The sequence below is a fragment of the Pezoporus flaviventris genome, unplaced genomic scaffold (assembly GCF_033815535.1).
Source record: "Pezoporus flaviventris isolate CSIRO_AGI_PZ_B2104156 unplaced genomic scaffold, CSIRO_AGI_Pfla_v1 ptg000188l, whole genome shotgun sequence".
Lineage (NCBI taxonomy): Eukaryota > Metazoa > Chordata > Aves > Psittaciformes > Psittacidae > Pezoporus > Pezoporus flaviventris.
Window position 1 is genome coordinate 1,625,261 of NW_026892736.1, and position 24,229 is coordinate 1,649,489.

The 24,229-nt window shown below is 54.9% G+C and overlaps 2 protein-coding genes across 3 annotated transcripts; both read right to left on the minus strand.

Annotated features, from left to right (window-relative positions):
• Positions 1 to 300: 300 nt before the first annotated feature.
• Positions 301 to 7,339, minus strand: SMYD5 (SMYD family member 5). Of its 2 annotated transcripts, XM_061440952.1 has the most exons (13): positions 6,939 to 7,337; positions 6,639 to 6,747; positions 6,215 to 6,354; positions 5,883 to 6,004; positions 5,161 to 5,230; positions 4,650 to 4,754; positions 4,128 to 4,190; positions 3,878 to 3,948; positions 3,504 to 3,610; positions 3,287 to 3,343; positions 2,556 to 2,650; positions 1,936 to 2,006; positions 301 to 1,399 (listed from the first exon to the last, which is right to left on the minus strand). In XM_061440952.1, exons 1-13 carry the CDS (start codon positions 7,038 to 7,040, stop codon positions 1,261 to 1,263), a joined length of 1,251 nt encoding a protein of 416 aa, XP_061296936.1. In that variant the 5' UTR covers positions 7,041 to 7,337; the 3' UTR covers positions 301 to 1,260. The 2 variants fall into 2 exon arrangements, with proteins under 2 accessions (XP_061296936.1, XP_061296937.1); XM_061440953.1 differs by lacking the exon at positions 4,650 to 4,754 and having other exon boundaries at positions 6,939 to 7,339.
• A 2,839-nt stretch (positions 7,340 to 10,178) lies between these two features.
• On the minus strand, positions 10,179 to 15,493 carry LOC133262115 (homeobox protein not2-like). The gene is made up of 3 exons (XM_061441051.1): positions 15,236 to 15,493; positions 12,462 to 12,670; positions 10,179 to 11,640 (listed from the first exon to the last, which is right to left on the minus strand). Exons 1-3 carry the CDS (start codon positions 15,249 to 15,251, stop codon positions 11,482 to 11,484), a joined length of 384 nt encoding a protein of 127 aa, XP_061297035.1. The 5' UTR covers positions 15,252 to 15,493; the 3' UTR covers positions 10,179 to 11,481.
• Between the last annotated feature and the right edge of the window lie 8,736 nt (positions 15,494 to 24,229).

Genomic DNA, 24,229 nt, shown 5'->3' on the forward strand with positions numbered 1-24,229 from the left:
TTTAAAGGGAAGTCTTTCCTTTTTTTCAGGAGGTTGGGAATTAAGGGATAAATCTCATCCCGTCACATTTTATCCTAGGAAACTTCCTCTTGAAGCCAGGCAGGGATCAGTCACACACCGGGGCAGGAACAGCCTCATGGGAAAGCATCCCTCTGAAATCCATCCCCAGGGATGGGCTGGTCATAGATCCAGGGCCCGAAATTCCCACATTCCCAAACCAACATGTCCCCACTGGGACCAGCCCCTCATCTCCACCTTCACACCCCTCTAGTTTAACCAGTACAACCACCACAGCCCCACTTCTCACCAGTCTCGGTTTATTACGAACACCGAAGGGGACATGGCCCCAGGACGGGTGGGGATGAGCAGTGGGTGCAGGGCTGGTGGGGATGGCAGTGTCAGAGGTGCCCATGTCAAGAGGTGTCACCTTCAGTCCCACAACCCAGCTGCCACAGGTTTGGAGGAAACAGCAGCAGGAAAACAGCTCCCAAAATCCAAGAGGGGAGGCAAATATTCCAAGCACATCCCCAACCTGCTGCACATCCATCGCTTGGAGCCGTCCTCTCCCTCCAGCGTGGGCCAGAGATGAAGACAAGGCAGAGAGCAGTGCGGCCTCACGGGTGGCATGGGATGGATGACAATGCTCTGCTGCCAGTGACATCTCAGTGTAGGGAAGCCACACAGCCCCACGCCACGTCCACTGGTCTCAGGCATCTGAGCCACCTTCTGCAGTGTCTCTGTCCCACCTGCAACATCTTTTGCTCCAAGCTGGGGCATGGAATGGAGGATATGTAAGACCCCAGCTCCATAGTGTGTAGATAGTGCTACTATAGACATTAAATAGTACCTCTTGTGCACAACACACGTACATACATACACACGTTCCCCTCGTCCCCGTGGGGAAGGGAAGGATGTGTTCCTCCGCACCGCAGCTGCACAGGCACAGTGGAGCAGCCTCAGGGTGACCATCATGATTTCCCAGGGGCTGGCTGGACCCTGCTCTGCTCCAGCCTCCCCAGCCAGCCCTTCTGGGGACCAGGATGCTCCCAGCCTGTCCTCACAGGGAGGATGGGGACAGCCTGACACACACATACACACACAAGGACAGGCGGGAGCAGGGCCTGCCTATGGCTCCGCTGCTGCCCCACTCCACCAGAGCTCCTGACCCCACAACACAACCCTGTTCCTCGAATTAAAGCTGCTGCCTCCGGGAGGATCCTCATCCCTGTCCCTTCCCCCTCCTCTCGCCTGGGGCCAGGATCAAACATCAGTCATCTCGTCCTCCAGCTCAGCATCATCCGTCTCCCCTTCACCCTCCTCCTCTTCGTCTGATGTCACGTCAGCATCGTCGGCTTGCGCCAGGCACTTGGGACACGAGCAGGTAAACAAGTAGTTCTCCCTGGAAGAAGGGAGGGAAGAAGGCAGAGTGATGGTGGTGAGACAGGGAACAATCCCAACCCTGCTGCTGGGCAGGGCAGGAGCAGCCAGGAAGGGGCTAAGTATGTTAAACCCAGAGGAGTTCACTCATGCTGGGCTGGATGGGGTGGAGGAAGTCTGGGTGAGAGGGGGACATCTCAGCCCTGCAGGGTGATGGGATATGGGGATGGTGACCGTCAGCAGGAACCCCTACGCTGGAAGGGCAGAGAAGGAAAAGGAGGGTAAGAACAGGAAGGGTCTGCAGGAGGGGTGCAAGCTTGCAGGGAGAGAGCCCAGATCCTCAGTCCCTGAGGCTACAACACAGAAGAAGGGAGTGGAAGGAGCCTGAAGCACCAAAAGCACCACATACAGCATGCACACCCTGCCATGAGCACACCAGCTTGCACAGCCACACAGCAGGGCATACACGGGGCCCTGAGGTGGGGATGGAGTCTGGGAGTGCAAAAAGGGGTGCAAAGGGGATCCCACATCCCCCTGGGTTCCTCCAAGCAGCTGTACCTGAGTATCTTGTTGCGGCTGTGTCTGCTGCGCTCCCGCTGGCAGCAGTCTAAGTAACTGATGCAGATTTCCTGTCAGCAGAGAGAAACGGATCAGGCTGAGAATCACAGACTCACAGAGTGGTTTGGGTCGGAAGGGACCTTAAAGCTCATCCAGTTCCAACCCCTGCCACGGGCAGGGACACCTTCCACTAGAGCAGCTTGCTCCAAGCCCCTGGGTCCAACCTGGCCTTGAACACTGCCAGGGATGGGGCACCCTGTGCCAGTGCCTCAGCACCCTCCCAGGGAAGAGCTTCTGCGCAAGAGCTCATCTCAATCTCCCCTCTGGCAGGTTAAAGCCATTCCCCTTGGCCTGTCCCTACAGCCCCTGATGAAAAGCTCCTCTCCAGCATCCTTGTAGGTCCATAAACCCAAAGCAGCACAATTTGTCCCAGTCCCCCTCCAAGTCAGGCAAAACCACAGCATCTGGTAGACCCTCCATGGGATGAGGTGTGAATTCTTCTGCCAAGACACCACCAGAGACAGGAGGTGCAGGGCTGGAGTCCATAGGGCTATAGGGGACACAGGGATCCTCTCCCAAAGGGAGACCAGCCCAGGTTCATCCAGACCCCACTGTCTCACCTCTCCTGCTTCGATGTCCTCCAGAGCCGTCAGATGCAGGAGGAAGTTGTTTTCTGGGAAGGATGTCTCGGCATTGGGGATGCAGCTGTGGTTACCTGTGGGAAAGACAGGACACAGCTCTGAGGGTGGCTCCAGAGGAAGAGGAAGGCAGAGGCAGTCAGGACTGTCAACTCACATGGCACCATCCACTCACACTATGGGTCCAGCAGGACAGGGTGCAGAGCCAGGGCTCTCCCTTAGACCCACAAAACCCACTGTCCTGGATCACGCCTGGGATGCACAGCACCACCTCTGCTTCTAGGTGCTGAGGGAAGGATGCTGCCCCAGCAGCCAGTCCCTGCTCATCCCTGCTCTGCCTTTAACACTGAGGAGCAAAAGACAACAGCTCCCGGTGCTGGGACATCTCCTCCTGTATCCCCATGGGCCAGCCAAGAAAGATTCCCTCCTGTAACAGTTCACCCAGCTCCATTTTGCTTGGACAAGGCTGGAGACAGTCTCTTTGCTAACTGCATACGTGGCTCCCAGAGATGACATGGCATTCAAGCCAGGACTGAGCTAGGTGAGATGCCAGGAGACCTCAAGAGAGCAGCCAGGCCCTGGGCAACTCCCATCCCACCCCATCCCACGGATGGGAATCACAAACCCCTTCTCCAGAGGCTGTGAGGAAGAGGTGAGCCACCCAGGACATCTCCCTCCTCATTAGTTTTCCTTCCAGTCCTTGTGTTACTTACAGCAGCTCTGGAGCACGTAGAGTCCTGATCCCTCACAGTTGAGGAACTCTCCTGACTCTGCAGCAGAGAGAAGGGGGTCAGAGCTTTGCATGGGCCACGCTGCTCACAGACTTGGACCTGCCCAAGAAGCAGGCATGGACCAGGGGGAATGGGATTTCCCACTGCCCACTGAGAACCCCTCCTGGTCCCTGAATGCTGGGAAGAGTCTCCAGCTCACCCTTCTCAATGTCCTTGTAGAGCTGGTCGATGAAGGCATCCAGCTCCTCCCGCTGCAGCATGGGGAGATCCAGAGCATCACAAGCATGTACCCACTGGCTCAGGGAGCTGTTGGGAAGCAGAGGGACACTGTTACAGTCCCACGGTGCTGTCACTACATGGTGGGACCTCACAGCAGGGATTAAACTCATGGCTCTGAGTGGCCAAGGTCTGGCAGAGGGACACAAAAGGGTTGGATGTAGCCAAGATGAAGGAGTGCTTTTAAGTTTGCCTCTGCATTCCCCTCTTCCATCTGCACTCAGCCATCACTGGGTAATGGATTGAGACTGCACATCCTCTCCAAGCCGCATCTCTGCACCCAGCAAACCCCATTACCTTGTTCCTATGCCTTGGCCATTGGTCCCAACGAGGGCAAAGAGGGATCGAAAGCCTTCTGGAGTGAACCACTAGAGAATGGAAATAAGAAAGCAGCTGACGCCAGGCCAGCTTGCAGCAGCACCCCAGTGAGTGCCTCAAATCCCACAGGGAAGCTTTGGGGGAAGCAAGGAATGGGGAGTGTCCCGGGGGAAGTTCTGGCCAGCCAGAGCATCCTGCCATAGGCTAGTGAGGATGCAGCTCGACTCACCCTGCTGAGATGTTCATCATAAAGTGCTTCAGTGAAGAGCAATCGCAGCAGCTCCAGCTGGCCCTGGCAGGACATGGCAACACCATCAGGGTGGGGAGAGGCTGCTGGGTGTCACACCCAGGCTGACAATGAGCCCAGCACAGGCCACAGGGCTCAGGAGTCACTGGGGCTCCTCGTCCTGGCCTGCAGGGCTGGAGGCTGCTGCCCTCAGAGCAGCAAAAGCCACTCATTTGAGCAGCAAACATCACCTACTCAGCAGCTAAATATCACCCTGTGCCATCCCACAGCAAACATCACCACAGGAAGGAGCAGCGTGTCCCACTGAAGCACCACAAGCCCAAAGCCCTCTAGGAAACCCATTTTCTGTCAGCTCAGCCAGGCCCTAATGGGAACACTGGAATTCCCACTTTAATCCCGGGATTTCCAATGTCTCCCATCCCAACTGTAACAGGGCTCACAGGCCTAGGCAGGGAGACAACAGGCTCAGGGCCTGAACACATCCAAAAGCTTCCAGAGTCTTACTTTAAATTTGTCCCCCAGCAGCTTGTGCACAATCTCCTCCTCTTCATTTGCTGTCTTATTGCAGAACTGGGAGAAGGTCTTGATCCACCATTCCTTGTCTTTAGCCTGACAAAGGAAGCAAGCAAAGGGATGGCTTTCATTCCCAGCCAGGAGACAGGGAGGAGAAGACAACCCCCCTGCACTCAGAGGTATCCAGTTGCTACTAAGAGCCACCAGAAGCAGTCGCATGGTGGTAGTTTATTGTCAGAACAAACACCAAGAAAGCCAAAGAAACAGAGTCAAAGGGAAGGTTCACTTCTGACTATTTTGGTATGGGAAAAAGGACCTGCTTGGCTCAGGACAGAGGAACCTCCTTTGCTGCTGCTGTCTCCATCACCAGGGAGCACTAGATGTTGAAATCTATCCAGGCAGGACCCCCCCAATCACCAGAGTCACCCAGTCCTTTGCAGTAACAGTCACAATGGGATGAGGAAAGCACACACTGGCAGCTGTGGCTCAGACTGCAACGTACCTGTTTGATGGTGGCAACCATGCGGGCCATCAACATGATGCTGGAAGTCTCTGGTGGATAATGCATGTTTCTGGGGGATAATTGAAGAAAAGACATGAGTAGATCAATGCTGGTATGGAAATAAGAAGACAGAGGGAAGCAGAGGCAGCTGCCATTCATGTGGCCAGGCCTGCACTTGTGTCACACCAGTGTGCCCAGTGCTGCACTGGGAAGTGGGGATCCAGCACTGCTTAGGGTGAGGAGAAGCCTGCACCCACCTGCCTGCTCTAACCAAATAATCCCATATCATCCCATTAAACTACAGCCTGGTCCCACAAAAAGCCCAGGACAGCAGCAAGAGCTTGGGTTAGTGACAAACTTTGGCTCAGGGATGTCACTTCTCCCCTCTGTGCCTATTTTGCCATCTACAAGCAGGGACAGCAGTATATGTACCCACAGGGGTGCTACAAAGAAGATCTCCCAGAGGCTGCAGATCTTCAGGATCAAGGGATGCACAGCTCTGCTTTGCAGCTATTTAACCAAGAGGAAAACGAGCTGCTCAGCCATGGGTCCAAACCCTTGTGGTGCCAACACAAATCCACCTGTGGCCACCACCACCCTCCAGCCACCCCGTGCAAGGATGCAAAGCAAGGATGGTCCTCAGCCCTGGTGCCATCAGCATCACCCAGCCCAGAAGAGCCACTTCCTCTGCCCAGGGTGCCACAGGCAGGTTGAGCCCCTACCTCCATGCCTCCTGCAGCTTGTTGAGGGGGTGCGTGGGGTCATCACGGGACGGGCCAAGGCAGAGGACGTGGTGGTACTGCTCCAAAGCGGCCTGCCTGCATTCAGCACTGCAGTACGTCACCTAGAGCGAGGGGCACAGCGCCCAGCATTGGCTATGGAAGCAGGGAAGGGGGTCCTAGGCCCAGCTCTGCCCTTTCCCTGAGCATCTGAGCCCCAGCTCTTTAGCCATCGCGATGCAGAAGGGAAAGACACCATCCCAGGGCAGCACAAGTGCCTGGATGGGGGCTGTGCAGGAGTCAGTGAGGCCAAGATGACCACGGCAGCCCCATACCTGGCATCGGGGGCACTGCTGGTGAAGGTCTTTCCGGATGCTGCACTGCTCCGGGTGAGGCAGCACCAGGGAGCTCTTCCCCAGCAGCCGTTGAGCATTTTCCTCTGCTGTCTCCAAAGCCCGCAGGCAGTGATCACAGGCTGTGGGGAGACAGCGTGGATGGATGTCACATGAGACCACAGCCCTCCAAGAGAGAAGGGGCCAGAGCCCAGGGCAAGACAGTGCAACCGGTACCAACACCATCAGGAAGTCAGAGAAGGCTCCACGGAGACCTTAAGAGCAGCTCCAGTGCCTAAAGGGGCTGCAGGAAAGCTGGAGAAGGGCTCGGGACAAGGGCCTGGAGGGACCCTCTCCTTGGGTACCAGGCAGCCCCTTCGGGACGCTGCAATCCCCTCCCAGGGCCATGCCACCGCCAGCCGCTCACCTCGGTAGTTGTACAGCGCGTTCCAGAGGAACTGGGACGACACCACCGGCTTCTCCACGAAGACGGTTTCCCCTTTGCGGATGTTCTTGGTGGCGAACAAGCCTTTTCCCTGCCGACGGAGACGCGCGGCTCAAGGGGATGCGCCCAAAGCCGAAGCCCACCCCCGGCCCAGCCTGAGGGGAGGCTGCCGCCGTTCCCCCCCCCCCTTTTCCCTCCCCATAACTGCCCCTTGCCGCAGGCTGAGGGAAGGGAAGGGAAGGGAAAGGAAGGAGCCCGCAGCGAGGGCACCGCCGGGCTCACCTTGGCGCTGCTGATGAACCGCGCCTCCGCCGCAGCCCCAGCCCCGGCCCCGGCGCGGCTCCCCGGCACCGCGCCGCACACGTCCCCCGCCGCGGCGGCCATCTTCGGGCGGCGACTTCCCCGCTCTGACCCGCCGGGGCGGGCAGCGCCTCTTCCTTTTCCTCCTCCTCCTCCTCTTCTTCCTCCTCCTCCTCCTCCGTCCCCCTCACCCCACACGAAGATGGCTGCCGGTCCCCCTCAGGGCTCCCCGCCTGCCATCACCCACCTCAGCCCCGGGGCTTTGGGGGGCTGGCCGCCATCTTAGCCCTCCCCTCAGCCCACCGCCGCTGTCCGAAAACAGCGCTAAAAAGCCCCGAAACGGGGCTGCGGCGGTTCCAAAACCTTCCGAAAATCCAAGAGGAGTTTTGCTGCCTCTTCCCTATTAATTCTGAGTTATTCTAACAGTACAGGCGTGCGAGGAATAGCCTTTATCTCCCTGTCAGGCGGGCGCGCCAGGGACCCCCCTCTCACAGTGAGGACTCAACGCCAGCCCCCCCTGCGCACCCAAAACTGCCCCGACTTTCCCCAATAAAACCTTGAAAACGCACTAATGTGGCTCCTCCACGCCGGCTCCCCCCTGCTGGGCAGCCCGCAAACGCTTCACTGCGGGTTTAGCTGTATTTATTAACCCAAACGCCCCTTCAGCCTCAGCCCATGAGGCAGGAGGGCGGCCTTAGCGCCGGGGCTATGGAGTCACCAGGTGGCACTGGCGGCTCGCGGTGGGGACCTGCCGCCGGGTTTAACACCGCACCCGGCATGGCCGGGCCAGCAGCACCTGAGGGAGCAGCCCCAGAGCGGGGCATGGCCCCGCTGTCAAGGGGCAGACAAAGCCCCCCCCCTCCCCGGACACCTTCATTTGGGGGTCTGGTCCCAGTGAGCCCAGCAGCGGGTGTGCAGGGCACTGCTCCAGCGGGCAATGGGGGTGAAAGAGGACCCAGAGAGCGGTGGAGCAATGGGACCGTATGAATGGTGTTTCAGTCACATCCTCAGAGCTGTGTCCTGCTCGGCGCAGCAGCACAAGAGGGACGTGGAGCTGTTGGGGCGAGGCCAGAGGAGGCCATGGAGATGCTGCGAGGGCTGGAGCAGCTCTGCTCTGGAGCCAGGCTGAGAGAGCTGGGCTGGGGCAGCCTGGACAAGAGAAGGCTCCTGAAGGGGAGACCTGAGAGCAGCTCCAGTGCCTGAAGGGGCTGCAGGAAAGCTGGAGAGGGGCTTGGGACAAGGGATGGAGGGACAGGCCAAGGGGAATGGCTTGAACCTGCCCGAGGGGAGACTGAGATGAGCTCTTAGGCAGAAGCTCTTCCCTGGGAGGGTGCTGAGGCGCTGGCACAGGGTGCCCAGAGAAGCTGTGGCTGCCCCATCCCTGGCAGTGTTCAAGGCCAGGTTGGACACAGGGGCTTGGAGCAAGCTGCTCCAGTGGAAGGGGTCCCTGCCCGTGGCACAGGTTTGGAGCTGGGGGAGCTTGAAGGTCCCTTCCAATCCAAACCAGTTTGGGATCCTATGATACCAACAGTAGGAATCCTAACCATTATTGTAATAACAGCATTCCATGTCCCATTCAAGGTTTCCATGCTGTTTGGCAGCGTGTTTCACGCACAGAGCATCCCATCAACTTGAATCACGGCTCGTCCAGCAGCGCTTCAAAGGCATCTTCTGAACCAGGCCTGTGCTTACAGCATTAATGTGGAGCAGTTTGTGCAGCTGGACCAGGATTGCTTCTGTTGCTGCTGTTTGCAGAGCACAGGGGGAACACTCACTAACCTGGGCTTGAGCTCGCTGAAGCATCAGCCCAGGGGCTTCACAGGTTTGGCCCCATCCACCTGCAGACCAAGGGCCTTGCTCTCCAAGGGCAGCATCCCCAGCACCCCATGCTAACAGGAGATGGTGTTTCCTACTGTAAATGCAGGTTTATCTCTGCAGGAGCTGGCCTAGAGATAACTAGAGGTAACTCCTGTTATCTACTCTCACCCGTGATATGGGGTCATCAATCAATCAAGCAATTTCCCCCACACACACATTCCTTTAACATATATTTTGTCCAGAACAGGTTATTAAGATAAAAAAATCCCTAATTTCTGGGGAGGCTGTAATTACATTGTGTATTGTGGGGGGGTTATTAATAATTTCAGCTGGAAAAGGGAATAGTTGAAAATGTGGTTTCCTTCTGGTTCTTTTTGACATTCCCAGGTTTTCAGCTGATCTCTTTCAAAGCTTTCATTGCTCCGTTGCAAAGGCTTCAGACCTGAAATGAATGCACAGGTTCATCAGCAAACACACAAGGGGGGGGGGGAATAACCCACACTGCTTTCTTATTCGTATTGGCATGTCAGGAATGAAAACGTGTGAGATGAAATGATCCTTCTGAGGAGAAATCAGCCTTTTGTGAGCTATGGTAGAGCGCGGATGCTACTTTTTTGACAACAGGGGTCTTTTAGTGGGAGGAAAAGGTGCATTTCTTTAAATTTCTCTTATTTTTAATTTAGTTCCCTCAGAAACACAAATAATGAGAAAATGAACATGAGCCGGCTGCAGTGTGCGCTCACAGCCCAGAAAGCAACCGTATCCTGGGCTGCATCCAAAGGAGCGTGACCAGCAGGGCGAAGGAGGTGATCCTGCCCCTCTGCTCTGCTCTCGTGAGACCTCACCTGGAGCATTGTGTGCAGTTCTGGTGTCCTCAACATAAAAAGGACATGGAACTGTTGGAACAAGTCCAGAGGAGGCCACGAGGATGATCAGGGACTGGAGCACCTCCTGTATGAAGACAGGCTGAGGAAGTTGGGGCTGTTCAGCCTGGAGAAGAGAAGCTGCGTGGAGACCTCAGAGCAGCTTCCAGTATCTGAAGGGGGCCTATAGGGATGGTGGGGAGGGACTCTTCATTAGGGACTGCAGTGACAGGACAAGGGGTAACGGGTTCAAACTGAAACAGGGGAAGTTTAGATTGGATCTAAGGAGGAAATTCTTTCCTGTGAGGGTGGTGAGGCACTGGAATGGGTTGCCCAGGGAGGTTGTGAATGCTCCATCCCTGGCAGTGTTCAAGGCCAGGTTGGACAGAGCCTTGGGTGCCATGGTTTAGTGTGAGGTGTCCCTGCCCATGGCAGGGGGTTGGAACTGGATGATCTTCAGGTCCTTTCCAACCCTAACTATTCTATAATTCTAATTCTGGACACAGCAGAAAGGCTGGATAACACCCCCCTGGCAAAGAGACATTGAGGTAGCGTTGCTTGCTCAGAAACCACGGAGCTGCCCAAATCTCCTCCCCTCCACACAGCCCCATCTCTTTTTTAAATACACTAGATTTTTATTAAGAAGTAAAGCAAATAAATAACACTTAATAAAGGGGAAAAAAAAACGTTATTTCTATAAATAACAGGAGAGTAAAGTGATGTACAGTGTTCCTGCTCAGAAAGAGAGGGAATAAGTTATCCTGAGCTGACGGGATGTGGTGCCTGGTAACTTAGGACAGACCTGGGAAGACAAAGTGAGAGCCTGAGCACTGACAGCCTAACACACAGACAGGGAGGGTCAAGTACTTAGTCCTGACCCCCAAAGCCTCCCACCCACCAGAACCACAACTGTGACTGCATTGGGGGTTACAGATGTGCTCCCTGAACACTCCAGCTGTTTCCTACAGCACCTGGGTGTATAATGAGGAGAGAACACAGCAACAGGGCCAGAATCAGCACATCTGGAAGAGGGGCAGGGGGTCCTCTGAAGCACCAGAGGTGTTGGAGAGCTGCCTTTGTAGAACCAATCCCTGCACCTCGGCCCACCCCAGTGCTTCACTCCCTGCTGCAGCAGCAGGCGCACACCTGGGTGAAGTAAGGCAATGCTACAAGGCAGAGAACCCCCCCCCCCGGGATCTGCCCTCCAGGTTTGGGAAGTCAAAAAGGCAGCAAAAGCAAGGCACAGGACAAGAGGAGGCACTTCTGTTCCAGGGGCAGGATCAGACCCTGTGCATCTCATTGCAACAGTAGCCTGTGGGTGGGAGCAAAGGGCTTTCCAGTTGTCATAGGGGTTTTTGTGGCGATCAAGGCATCAAATATGAGAGTTAACCAGAAAAAAAACCAATCAGGGTTGATTCTCCTCCAAGGAGAATCACAGATCTCCCTCCTAGGAGCACACAACCACACACAACACAAGTGAGCCCACGTTTAAACGCCCTTATGCTCACATCCAAAGACATCGTATGATTGTCACCCACCCCAGCTTCTCTGCTGGAAACTGTTCATGGTCCTTCAAGAGCAAACAGATCACATGCTATGTACCATGCCATAGCCATGGCACCTTCAAGTACAACCAGCCTGGTGATGGAAGCCCCAGGAATGTCAGCAAACAGCAACCCAACAATATTCATGGGGTTCCTCTCCCAGCCAGCTGCAGTTTAGTCCTGTAGAGCTCCAGCTTTTGGATCCGGAGCGTGTCTCACTTGGAGCAAAGATGTTCCTGCATCCCTGGTATCTCCTTCAAGCAGACACGGCTCAGAAACCACCCGAGTCTCAGGAGCTGTTCAAAGCTCAACGTCCACGGTGTCCTCCTCGCGGTCCTTGGTGTCGGTGGAGTCCGCGCTGGCAGGCTGTATCACCCCAAACTGAGACAGCTTTGCTGCCTTCTGCTCCATGCTCTGCTTCCTCCACTTGATCCTCCGGTTCTGGAACCACACTTTCACCTAGCAGGAAAACGGCACAACAGCTTAACCCAAGGTCTGCAGGTCCCCCTTTCCCATGCTTCCAAGGCAGGTGTCCCCAAAAAGTCCCTCAAAGAGGGGGACATGCTCCTTCTCTGCTCAGGGCACAGTGCTTGCAAGCAGCAGGTGATGCTATGGAGGGCAGAGTGGTGCTGGGAGAAAGGACATGGGGAGAGGAGGATGCACAGAAGAGGTTCTGGCCAGGGGAGTGAGGAATCACCTCCCCAGGCTCCCTGGAGCCACCAAACCCATACGCAGGTTGTCAGAGGACACAATGAGACACCCATCTCCCCCTGTTCCCGCTCCTACCTTCCATGTCCCCTCCAGAACCACCCTTTGCTCTCCCTTCTCCCCAGGTGAATTTAGATCCCACCACAGAAGATCATGTTGCTCCTTCCTTCCACAATAAATAACCAGTGGAAGCAGCAGGAACTTACTGGGAAGAGCAGGAAAAAAAATGAGATCTGGTATCATAGAAGAGCACTTAAAGCATAAACTGTCTCCAGAGGAGCGTAACAACAGATACATTAGGTCAACCCAGCCTGAACTGTAAAGCAAGCACGTTTGTGCTCCTAAATGCTTTTTGTTCCACTTCATGGATTAAGAAAAGGATGCTGTTATCCATAAACCATCTAAACCCATCTCACATCCCTCCAGGCACGTGTGGCTTCAATGTCATCTTGCAGCAAGGACCCACTTTGCATCACATCCTCCCCCCAGTGCCCTTCACAGCAGGGACATCACCACAGCCCACACCCCAGAGCAGGATCTATGCCTCCACCCCCATCTCCCCCATCCCTTACCTGGGTCTCTGTGAGGTGCAGGGTTGCAGCCAGGTCCACTCGCTCCGTGCCCACCATGTACTGCTGCTTGAGGAACTCCTGCTCCAGCCGCTCCAGCTGCTCGGGCTTGAAGACAGTGCGGACCCTCTTCATCTTGCAGGGCCCCCCAGGCCTCCAGGGCACAGTAGGACCCAGTGAGTTGGCTCCTACACAGTGAGACAACTCCAGACCTGCAAGAAAGAAGCAGTGAATGAATTGGGGGTTGTATTCGAGGCCATTCCTCCAGCCTCCTTCAGCTATAGCTAAAGAAGAGTGGGGGAAAAAAGCACCAAAACTGAATAGCAGGGATGGCCCTACTTTGTCCCTACCTAAAATCTCATCTAGGCTCCCTTTCCAGTGCTCAGATAATCTTTTGAGGTGGCTTCCAACCTATTCTACAGTTCTACCCACAGAAAGCACCTGAGACAGGTCTGGACATGCAGCCAGATCCAAAAGTCAGCACTCAATGGGGTGAGCAGGGTTTGATCTCCGTCTGTGTATTTGTAACAGAAAATAAAGCCCATTGAGAGCTGCTGAGCACAAAAAATCCCATCTCTCTGGCTCAAGAAGTTCCTAATCACAGATTTCCTTTTGTACATTGAGATGTGTGTGAATCAAAGGCTGTGCTGGCAGGATGAGGCTTTATGAGACATCCCTGCTCTTAGGCTGGTGCCAGCTGGTCCTGTGACAGTGCCGGCGGGGTATTGTATGTTAATTGAGGAGCTATGGTTATCATCAGGCCACAGCTAGATAGGAGGCTGAGACCTGATCCACTTGTTAGTCCTGCTAATGCCTCTGCACACATATTGTTCGACCTACAGAGACCAGAGGGCTAAAGTGCAGGCTGAGAGAGCTGGGCTGGGGCAGCCTGGAGAAGGCTCCTGAAGGGGAGACCTGAGAGCAGCTCCAGTGCCTGAAGGGGCTGCAGGAAAGCTGGAGAGGGGCTTGGGACAAGGGATGTAGGGACAGGCCGAGGGGAATGGCTTGAACCTGCCAGAGGGGAGACTGAGATGAGCTCTTAGTCAGAAGCTCTTCCCCATGAGGGTGCTGAGGCGCTGGCACAGGGTGCCCAGAGGAGCTGTGGCTGCCCCATCCCTGGCAGTGTTCAAGGCCAGGTTGGACACAGGGGCTTGGAGCAAGCTGCTCCAGTGGAAGGGGTCCCTGCCCGTGGCAGGGGTTGGGGCTGGAGGTACATGCCCATCCTGCAGGTACAGGATCAAGCCATTAATGCTCCCCTAGTGCTCTTCAGCCATCTCAGCCCTTGGGCGCTGTGATGTGGCTTTGAGATCAGCTCTGCTTTGAGCAGAGGTTGGATGCAACAGCCCACAAAGGTCCCCCTCAGCCAGAGCCGTTGCCTGGCGCGATCTGTGGGCTGGGCTGCTTTGGCTTCTATGGCCATACTGCTCATAAAGATGGCAATTCACACCCTGACTCCTCTCTCCTGTAATGACTGATGTTGGCACCTGGATCTACTTCATTTCATTACCTGGGTGCCAGTTCTGCGTGTGTTTAAGGCTTTGTGGGATGGAGACCTGACAGTTTAACAGCTGTAATTGCACAGACAACCACTTTCCTCATTAAAATCATTTCACCTGTCACATCTATTTTCTATTTTAACACGAGGATAATAGCGGGTGTAATTTCAAATGTGAAATACACCCTGGAAACAGCTTTGCCAGTTGTTTAACTGTATTTTCATACATGTGTTTGATAGAAAACACAGATTAACACACAGCTAGGGAAATGCTGTCTTCTAAATGAAATAAGAGTGGTTAAAAAGAATTAAGAGTAGCAAACACTTTTGATGTTGGATATTGTAGCTGTTGGGATTAAATCAAGAGCTCCTTATACAAGTCAAATACGCGTTGGGCTGAGCAATGTTGAGATCAGGCTTTGCATGCTAAAAAGACACTTAATTTCACAGAAAACACTCTGAATAGAGGTAATTCATTAAAATAAGTTTCTTACACTTATAAGAAGTTACAGTGACCCTCAGTGGACACACAGAGCCTGATGCACCAGCCAGTACAATCCATCACCCGTGTGTGTTTAACCCACATACCCACAACAAACCCTTCTTCCTTAGGTGTTTTCCAACTGAAAACGCAGGTTTAGGGCCGGGTGCTGTGAAGCACTCGGCAGTTTCACTTCTGTGAGCGATAACTTGTAGGGAGAGCAGAATTACAGACAGATGAGGGCAGGTCTGGAGGAAGAGGGGACCCCACACAACAGTAGAGGAGTTCTGACGTGATGGGAAAGGGATTTTAAAGGGTGAGGGTTTGGGAAATTACAGCAGTTTTCCGCAAGCACGATAAAAACACAGACACTGTGCTACCTTACTAATACATTACAAGAGAAACCAATGCAAAGCCACTCTTAAAACGCAGGTGGGGATGGATGCTGGTGGACCACCCCTTGTCCACGACCCAAAACCTTCGGCTGAAGTCGGGCTTGAGGGCTGTAAATCCCGTCACTGGGGTCTCGCTTCACCCACGCATTTACCATTGGGCGTTAATGGTTAATATTAATTATCGATTAATAGAGAGGGGAATCAAAAAGGCATTAGGAAACTCTTCCCTCTCCCTCCACATTTCCCATCCCTTCGCCCCGCGGCTGGTCGAAAGGGGAAGAAGCAACAACCCATTTCGGGTGCCCCGAACCCCGTTACTGCCCGGGGGTGATACTCGCACCCCCGCTGCCTCCACAGCCGCCCCCCGACCACGCACCCCCCAGTACCCCCCCATCCCTCAGCTCACCTGCACCGCCCCGCATGGCCGCGCAGCCCCAGCCCCAGCCCCAACCGCCGGGTCCCGGCCCCAATCCCGATCCCGGTCCCGGTCCCAGCCCCAGCCCGGGACCCGCCGCGGGCCAGTGCGGAGCCACCGGGGCCGGAGGAACGGAGGTGAAGGCGACGGGGCCGCGGCGCGGAGGGTCCCGGGCGAGCAGCGCTTCGATGTGGAACGGGGTCTTGTGGGGCGCCGGGGCGGGCCGCGGGCGCGGAGGGCTGCGCAGCATGGCCGGGCCGGGGTGGCGGCCGCCCGCCCCGCAGGGTTATATGGAGGGCGCGGTGGGCTGGGATGAGCCGCGCTCCTATGCAAAGCGGCAACGGGGGGGCGGCCCCCAGCCCCCGGCCCGCACCGGCACCTCCACCGACACCCTTTGTTCACCGCACCGACACCCCTTCAGCATCATCCGATTCCATCCAGTCCCTTCGCCATCATCAACACACTTTCTTTGCCGCCGGAACCCCCCGCACCGGACATCCCAATCCCTTCACCATCAACACACTTTCTTCGCCATCGGAACCCCCCGCACCGGACATCCCAATCCCTTCACCATCAACACACTTTCTTCGCCATCGGAACCCCCCGCACCGGGCATCCCAATCCCTTCACCATCAACACACTTTCTTCGCCATTGGAACCCCCCGCACCGGGCATCCCAATCCCTTCACCATCAACACACTTTCTTTGCCATCGGAACCCCCCGCACCGGACATCCCAATCCCTTCACCATCAACACACTTTTTTCGCCACCAGAACCCCCTGCACCGGACATCCCAATCCCTTCACCATCAACACACTTTTTTCACCACCAGAACCCCCTGCACCGGACATCCCAATCCCTTCACCATCAACACACTTTCTTCGCCACCGGAACCCTCCGCACCGAACATCCCAATCCCTTCACCATCAACACACTTTCTTCGCCACCAGAACCCCCTGCACTGGACATCCCAATCCCTTCACCATCAACACACTTTCTTTGCCATCGGAACCCCCCGCACCGGACATCCCAATCCCTTCACCATCAACACACTTTCTCTGCCACCGGAACCCCCCGCACCGGACATCCCAATCCCTTCACCATCAACACACTTTCTCTGCCACCGGAACCCCCCACACCGGACATCCCAGCTCCTCCATGGGTGTCCATTCTTCTACTCCATGGACACCAACACCCGCTCCAAACAGACACCCCCATGGACGCTTGCTCTTTCCACCACAGACACCCAGTCCCTTCCCCCCACACACAACCCTGCTGGCACCCTCACCTTCGCCAGTGGAGACCCACATGGACGCCTATAGCACCCACTACACTGACACCCAAACCTTCCCCTGGACACGCTCCTTAGACCAGCCCACTGCTACCCATGGACACAGCTATGCCCTAGGACCGGCTGTGGAAGCCTGATCTCCCACCATGCCAAGGGGAGTGTGTCTGTGTGTACCTGCCTGGCTCTCTTGGAGGGTGTCCATTGTGTTTGGGATATGGGAAAAGCACATCAGGAGCTCACAGGCCAATTGTGCTGTGGGAATTGAATTGTTGGTCTGCTTTGGGTGCCATTCCTGTGGGATACACCCAGAGCCAAGTGCAGATGTGGTGTGGAGAGCTGTGGACAGCACAGACCCCTCTCTCAGGTGCACGCGTACCCAGCAAACACAGTGCCCAGCATTCCAACATCCACAAGCCCCAGAGTTGTCCTGAAAATTCACTCCCATGCATGCAAACTCCAGGAAAGCTGGAGAGGGGCTTGGGACAAGGGATGTAGGGCCAGGCCAAGGGGAATGGCTTGAACCTGCCATAGGGGAGACTGAGATGAGCTCTTAGGCAGAAGCTCTTCCCTGGGAGGGTGCTGAGGCGCTGGCACAGGGTGCCCAGAGAAGCTGTGGCTGCCCCATCCCTGGCAGTGTTCAAGGCCAGGTTGGACACAGGGGCTTGGAGCAAGCTGCTCCAGTGGAAGGGGTCCCTGCCCGTGGCAGGGGTTGGAGCTGGAGGAGTTTTAAGGTCCATTCCAACACAAACCATTCCATGATTCTATGAAATCCCCAAACCGGAGTCTCCAGGTTAATAAACATGGAGCAAAAATCCCCTGTGGCTTAATAACAGCGTTAAAGATCTCTGCATGCAGGGGCTTGCTGACAATATGCAGTAAACCCTGCCTCAAATGAGGGATTCCTGACATTTAACGTCTCTTTCCCCTGCCCAAGCCACGAACATAGACCTCATTACAAAAGAGCATCTCTATATTTTTAAGCATTTCAAAGCAAATGGAAATTATGGGAATGGATGGGCAGGATTATCCTGCTCATGAGGAAGCACCCTGGGGCTGGCTGGGGGATCCTCAGGGAAGAGGATGCCTGCAGGAGATAAAAGAACCCCTCAAGTTTGCCTTTTAAACCCCTTTTCTTCTGCCTTTTAGCATCCTGTCTTCCACAGTGACTTCAAACTACGTGAATAAATACAGCTGGGGCTTTATTGCTCCTTATCCAAACAGCCAGCCCCATCCCTGTGTAACTCTGTGCTTAATTGAAATCACACATTCAAAGCTGGGCAAGTGCCGAAGCCCCTTCCCAAAAAAGCTACCATGGAGAAGAAAAAATCCACAGGGATTCACAGCTTCTGGCTTTGCTTGTGCAGAGGTGCTGTGGACTGAAGTAAAGGGGGTCGTTAGACAAGGGTTTGATTTGTTTGATTAAAAGCCTGTTAAATCTCTTTTCCTCCTTATAGCAAGTCATGGCTGCTGCCATAGTTCCCGTGGGATGAGGTGTTGGAGATGATCAGGAGTAGTTTTCCATGGCGAATATTGGGATGGGCAAGCTGACAACAGAGAAGCGTGATAGAGCGAGGTGCTGTCTGCAGCAAGGATGGTTGCATGGATGGATGGGTGGATGGAGCAGCCCTAAGGAACAGCACTGGGGGGTATTGGGTCAGGAGAACCTCCCCATGACCCAGCTTCAGTGAGCGCTTGAGCCCAGAACCCCCCCATGTGCTGGGCTGCACCCCCAGAGCGTGAGCAGCAGCTCAGGGAGGGGATCCTGCCCCTCTGCTGTGCTCTGGGGAGACCCCCCTGCAGTCCTGATCCAGCTCTGGGGCAGCAGCACAAGAGGGACGTGGAGCTGTTGGAGCGAGGCCAGAGGAGGCCATGGAGATGCTGCAAGGGCTGGAGCAGCTCTGCTCTGGAGCCAGGCTGAGAGAGCTGGGCTGGGGCAGCCTGGACAAGAGAAGGCTCCTGAAGGGGAGACCTGAGAGCAGCTCCAGTGCCTGAAGGGGCTGCAGGAAAGCTGGAGAGGGGCTTGGGACAAGGGATGTAGGGACAGGCCAAGGGGAATGGCTTGAACCTGCCAGAGGGGAGACTGAGATGAGCTCTTAGGCAGAAGCTCTTCCCTGGGAGGGTGCTGAGGCGCTGGCACAGGGTGCCCAGAGAAGCTGTGGCTGCCCCATCCCTGGCAGTGTTCAAGGCCAGGTTGGACACAGGGGCTTGGAGCAAGCTGCTCTAGTGGAAGGGGTCCCTGCCCGTGGCAGGGGTTGGAGCTGGAGGAACTTTAAGGTCCCTTCCAACCCAAACCGGGCTGGGATTCTATGATTCAATGGATGGATGGACAGCGAGCCAGAGGGACAGACAAGCAGCAAAATCCCTGACTTTTTCTCTTTGGCTTCTCCCACTTGGCCAAATTCTCTGCCTAATGACATGCCCTGTGTCCCATTAGTACTGTGTGCTCAGCTAATGCTTTTTGGGCTTGAAAGCTGGAAATTTTCACTCACTGGTAATGACTTGGGAAATGTAGCACCCAGCAGCCAGGCAGAGCAGGGACCCCCCCTCTCCTCCATTCCCATCCCACCCGCTCCCAGGAGAGCAGGACTTTGCTGCAGGAGATGAAAGGATGGGCTCTGATCCTCTTTAGCGCTGCGGGCTTGGGTTTGAGGGGTTGCTTTTATTTCTTCGTTATTTTATATGATTCCAGTGTTGTTTGGCAAGAGGGGAGAACATGAAAGGGGAGGGGGAGTCCTTTAGGGGAGGGTAAACCCAAATCCCAACCCCAAACCAAGCCCCCAGCCCTTTGTAAACATCCCCCCTGAGCAAAGGGAAGGAGGTGAAAAGCATTTCCTGATAACTCCATTAAAGAATGAGGCTGCATTAACATTCCAAGTACCTCGACAAGAGATGAAAGTGGGGAACTTGAGTTCAGCCTCTCCTCGCTCCAGATGTTATTATGGGCTCCCTGAAAAGGGGTTTTGATTTCTTTTTTTGGCCGAGAGACAAAGATGTTGCCTACTTCAAACGGGGCTAATTGATGCTAATGACTATCAGATCGAGTGGGGGCCCTTCTTCCCCCCTGCAAAGGGGAAAGAGAGAGCCGCATTTTACAATCCCCTCATAGAAAACACCCCCAACACCCCCCCTCTGCTCTTCAAACCGGGTTCTGCTTTGGGCGTTTGTGTTTTCTCTTTGGCTGCTGCTTTCTCTACCCCCCCCCCTCCTCCTCCTCTTTCCCTCCCTTCATCTTTTCCGTCCCCTTCTCCTGGGCTCCCCGCAGCTCTCACTTGTTTGCCCATGAGAAATTTCACACCTCGGCTCGGCCGGGATTGCCTGGCTCCGTTTCCAGCCCTCTCCCGGCCTCCGAAGCAGCCCAGCGGGCACAAGAAGCGGAGGAAATCTCCCCAGAGGCCCAACAAGCACACGTGAAAACGTGACAGGGATTTGGGGCCGCTGTAATCCAGGGCGTGAGTCCTGCAAGTGAGGAAACAGCTTCTCCACCCAGAGCATCCTTTCTGTCACATCCTATAGGGAGAAGGTGGATGCGTGTTGCTGCTTAGGCAGGTGTGTGCTGGTGATCATAAGGATAACCAGCCCAGCACTGCCATCATAAAGAGTCTGGAATCACCATCTCGTGCCTTTTTCTCTCAAAACCATCAAAATTAACTTAAAAATGGGATTCTGACCATTAACATTTAGCCTTGTGACAGATTTTTGCAGCCTTTTCTCATGTTATAATCCATAGTCATAAGAAATAACCATGGGGATTAGAGCAGCCTGCTCTAGTGGAAGGTGTCCCTGCCTGTGGCAGGGGGTTGGACCTGGATGATCTTTAAGGTCCCTTCAACCCAAACCATGCTGTGATTCCATGCTAATCCAATAATGAAAAGGCAATGCGGAGCGTCCCCAAATCACATGGCTCCTGGAGGTGGTGATTTGCCCTTTTCCAAGCTGGATCCCACTGAATCCTGTAAAGAAAGGGGAATAGGAATTTGCCTTCATTGCAGAAAGAGGAGCATGGATTTCTCCCTGGAGGATATAGAATCCCAGCCTGGTTTGGGTTATAAGGGAGCTTAAAGCTCCTCCAGCTCCAACCCCTGCCACGGGCAGGGACCCCTTCCACTGGAGCAGCTTGCTCCAAGCCCCTGTGTCCAACCTGGCCTTGAACACTGCCAGGGATGGCGCAGCCACAGCTTCTCTGGGCACCCTGTGCCAGCGCCTCAGCACCCTCATAGGGAAGAGCTTCTGCCTTATCTCCAACCTGAACTTCCCCTGTTTCAATTTGAACCCATCACCCCTTGTCCTATCACTACAGCCCCTGATGGAGAGTCCCTCTCCAGCATCCCTGTAGCCCTCTTCAGACTCTGAATACAGAATAAGTGATGCATGTTAATACAGAATCAATACAGAATATTAGTAATACAGAATATATGATACATATCTTTCTTCATCATAAAGTCTAGAAAAGAGAAGTAACTCAGGGTAGCACTAATTGTGTGTTTGGGGTGCTGGGTACCAGGGTGCTGCTCTGCCTTGGCTTTGCCACCTTCAGCCAGATGCTGGGGAGCTGCAGAGCTCCGGAGCAAGGTGCTGCTGTCGGGACCCCTTGGCAAACCCCATCTCTCCTGTTTGCAGCCGGATCCAGCCACGGTTCACTTTTCCTTCTGAATCCTTGGCCACTTGCATCGTGTCCCATTACCAGCCCCAAGCTGTGCTGAGGACAGGAGGGATGGCACGACACTATCTGCACTTTGGGGGTCTTATACAGCAATGGGAGCCCTGGCTGTAGGTGACACGAGTGTGACCAGCCCCATGTGTCCCCCTGCAAGAGCCCAGCACACGAGAGCCACCAGCTCCAGGGATGTGATCCATAGGATCACAGCCTGGTTTGGGAAGGAAGGGACCTTAAAGCTCATCCAATTCCAATCGCCCACCATGGGCAGGGATACCTTCCACTAGAGCAGCTTGCTCCAAGGCCATGGTTGCTTTGTGGCTGAGTGCTCCCCACTTTGATCCACTGCCCAGGCACTGGTGAAAGCAGGAATCAGCACGGGATGGACATGGACTTGGGAAAACATGAGTTTCCTTGACTAATGTTATCCCAGACCCTGGCCTGCAGAGGAGACCACCCGTATCCTCATCATCCCTATCACTTTATCCCATCTTTTGCTTGTCAGACCTCTTGGGGAGCTGGTTCAACATGTCCACGCCATGGAAAACCCGCAGAATTCCAGGCCTGTGCTTTGTGCTCCGGGCGGGAGCATCCTTTTTTCGCAGCCCAGACAGCCAATACACACTACAGCCGCCCTTCAGACACTGCTCCCGGCTTCATTGTCAGGTTAATTTGGGATAATGGCCTGCAAAGCACCTCAGCCCCATCCAGGTCTCATTAGCACTTGATAATATCAGGCATCCTGAGAGGAATTACAACTCTTCCCCCTCCTCCCCAAGGCACGGAGCCCTCGGGATCCCGTGTCCCTGGGGATGGGGACAGGACCTGCTCCTCTTAGTGCCAAGCTTATGGGGCAAAGCACCTCTCCCCCCATAGCCTCAGGGATTTCCTGTCCTTCATCAGCCAGGATGATATGGCAAGATCGGAATTCAGCTGCAGTGAGGCCAGCCAGGGCTGGGGCAGAAGCCATGGGGACATGTCCCCAATCCAAGCAGTGTTCTTCTTTATCACATCTGGCCTCTTCTCTCAGCCAGACGTGAAACGAAGGAGCGGGACCTGCTGCATCCCAGCATCCTCATCCTCCCCGGCTGCTGGGAGCCTGATGTCCCTCCCAATACAGCTTGGGTTGAGTCCATGATGGGGCTGTACCCAACTGACAGCAAAGCATGGGTGACCCCAAAAATCAGCCACAACCCTTTGGAGGATGCTCCCCTCAAGCCCAGACCTGAGCATCCTGTTCCCAGGAGCTGCACTCGCGGGTATTAAGAGCATCCCGAAACCAGGCATTTAAAATTAATTGGGAATTCTGGACAAACTGAGCATTGAGGCAGCCCCAGTACGGGCCCGAGTGCAGGATCAGCCCCTGCTCCTGCAATTATCTTCTTTCTCCCGCATTGTTCTCTCCTAATGAGGAGCCTAATGACCAAAGGATGGTTCATAAGTGGTTCCCAGACTCTCCTTGCCCAGGGCAAACACCGGCTACAATAGGATCACAAATTGTAGGGAGAAGCCCCGGCTGATCACATCAGAAACGGTGCAGGGATTTATCTCTCTGCCTTAACAATAACAGTATGTTCTTAATCGCCACTCCAAAGGGACAGCTAGCAGGGGATCTGCCCGGCCTCATCATTAAAACCTGGCAGCATCTTTGCTAGCGCTGCCCCTTTGTTCATCTCGTATTATTCCAATGCTCCGGCCCCGCTAATTCCTCTCCATCTTATTAAATCAATAGAGATGCAGTGGGGGAAGGATGGGGCTGAGCGAGGGCTGGATCCGGCTCGGCTTTTGGCAGGGATGTGGAACGGGATCAGACCTGGCTCACAGGAGCTGAGTGATGCCATCATGTATCTATGTGTTCCATGTCCGAGGCTGTGACGGGGAAACCGAGGCACAAGAGCATCGCAGCACAAGTCAGCCCCAGGAGGAGGTTTTAACAGGGCTGGGGAGCACTTTATCCATCTGCCAGTCCCAAAGGTCCCGGTGAGATCCCGTATTCATCCCATTCCATCAGGAATTACTTGATTTAATGATTTAATCAACGTTTTAAAGTCAAACCCCACCGCTGCAGAGGGGCCCCAGTGCCCCCCCATGAAAGCCCAGCCTGGAAAGGGGGAGATGGTGCAGTTTGCACCTTTTTAAGGCTGTTTCAAAGCAGCTTGTTCCACAGAAATGAAGCAACCTGGTTTCTGGCAGCTCCTGCCATGAGCACAGCTGGGAGCAGAGCTGGGAAGGGGTTTCCTCCCAGTCTGCCCAGTTTACATCCTGGTCCAGAGCCCTGTGTTTCATTCTGTAGCATTTTAAGACAGGATTTTAAACCCCAAAGGTTTTGGCCCCTGCAGGGCTCACCCCATATGAGGGGTCTCTTTAGCTGCTTGGCTTCCCAGTCTATTTCCAGGCACATCATCCCATTTCACCCTTACTTTCGTGGAATCCCAGCCTGGTTTGGGTTGGAAGGGACCTTAAAGCTCCTCCAGCTCCAACCCCTGCCACGGGCAGGGACCCCTTCCACTAGAGCAGCTTGCTCCAAGCCCCTGTGTCCAACCTGGCCTTGAACACTGCCAGGGATGGGGCAGCCACAGCTTCTCTGGGCACCCTGTGCCAGCGCCTCAGCACCCTCCCAGGGAAGAGCTTCTGCCTAAGAGCTCATCTCAGTCTCCCCTCTGGCAGGTTCAAGCCATTCCCTTGGCCTGGCCCTACATCCCTTGTCCCAAGCCCCTCTCCAGCTTTCCTGCAGCCCCTTTAGGCACTGGAGCTGCTCTCAGGTCTCCCCTTCAGGAGCCTTCTCTTGTCCAGGCTGCCCCAGCCCAGCTCTCTCAGTCTCTCATGCTTCCAGCTTGGAGTTTAACACAAAATCAGTGCTTTTACTCTTTGTCTGAGCAAGGGAACTTGGAACAAGCTCATCCCAGAAAGACCGCAGAGATGGGATGCTGTGGCATTTCCTCCCATCGCTCGTGATGTCTTGTTTTATCCCCACTGAAACCAGGCCCTGTGGAGCTGTCGGAGCTGCCCAGCAGCCTCGGGAATGTTATTTGATGTTTC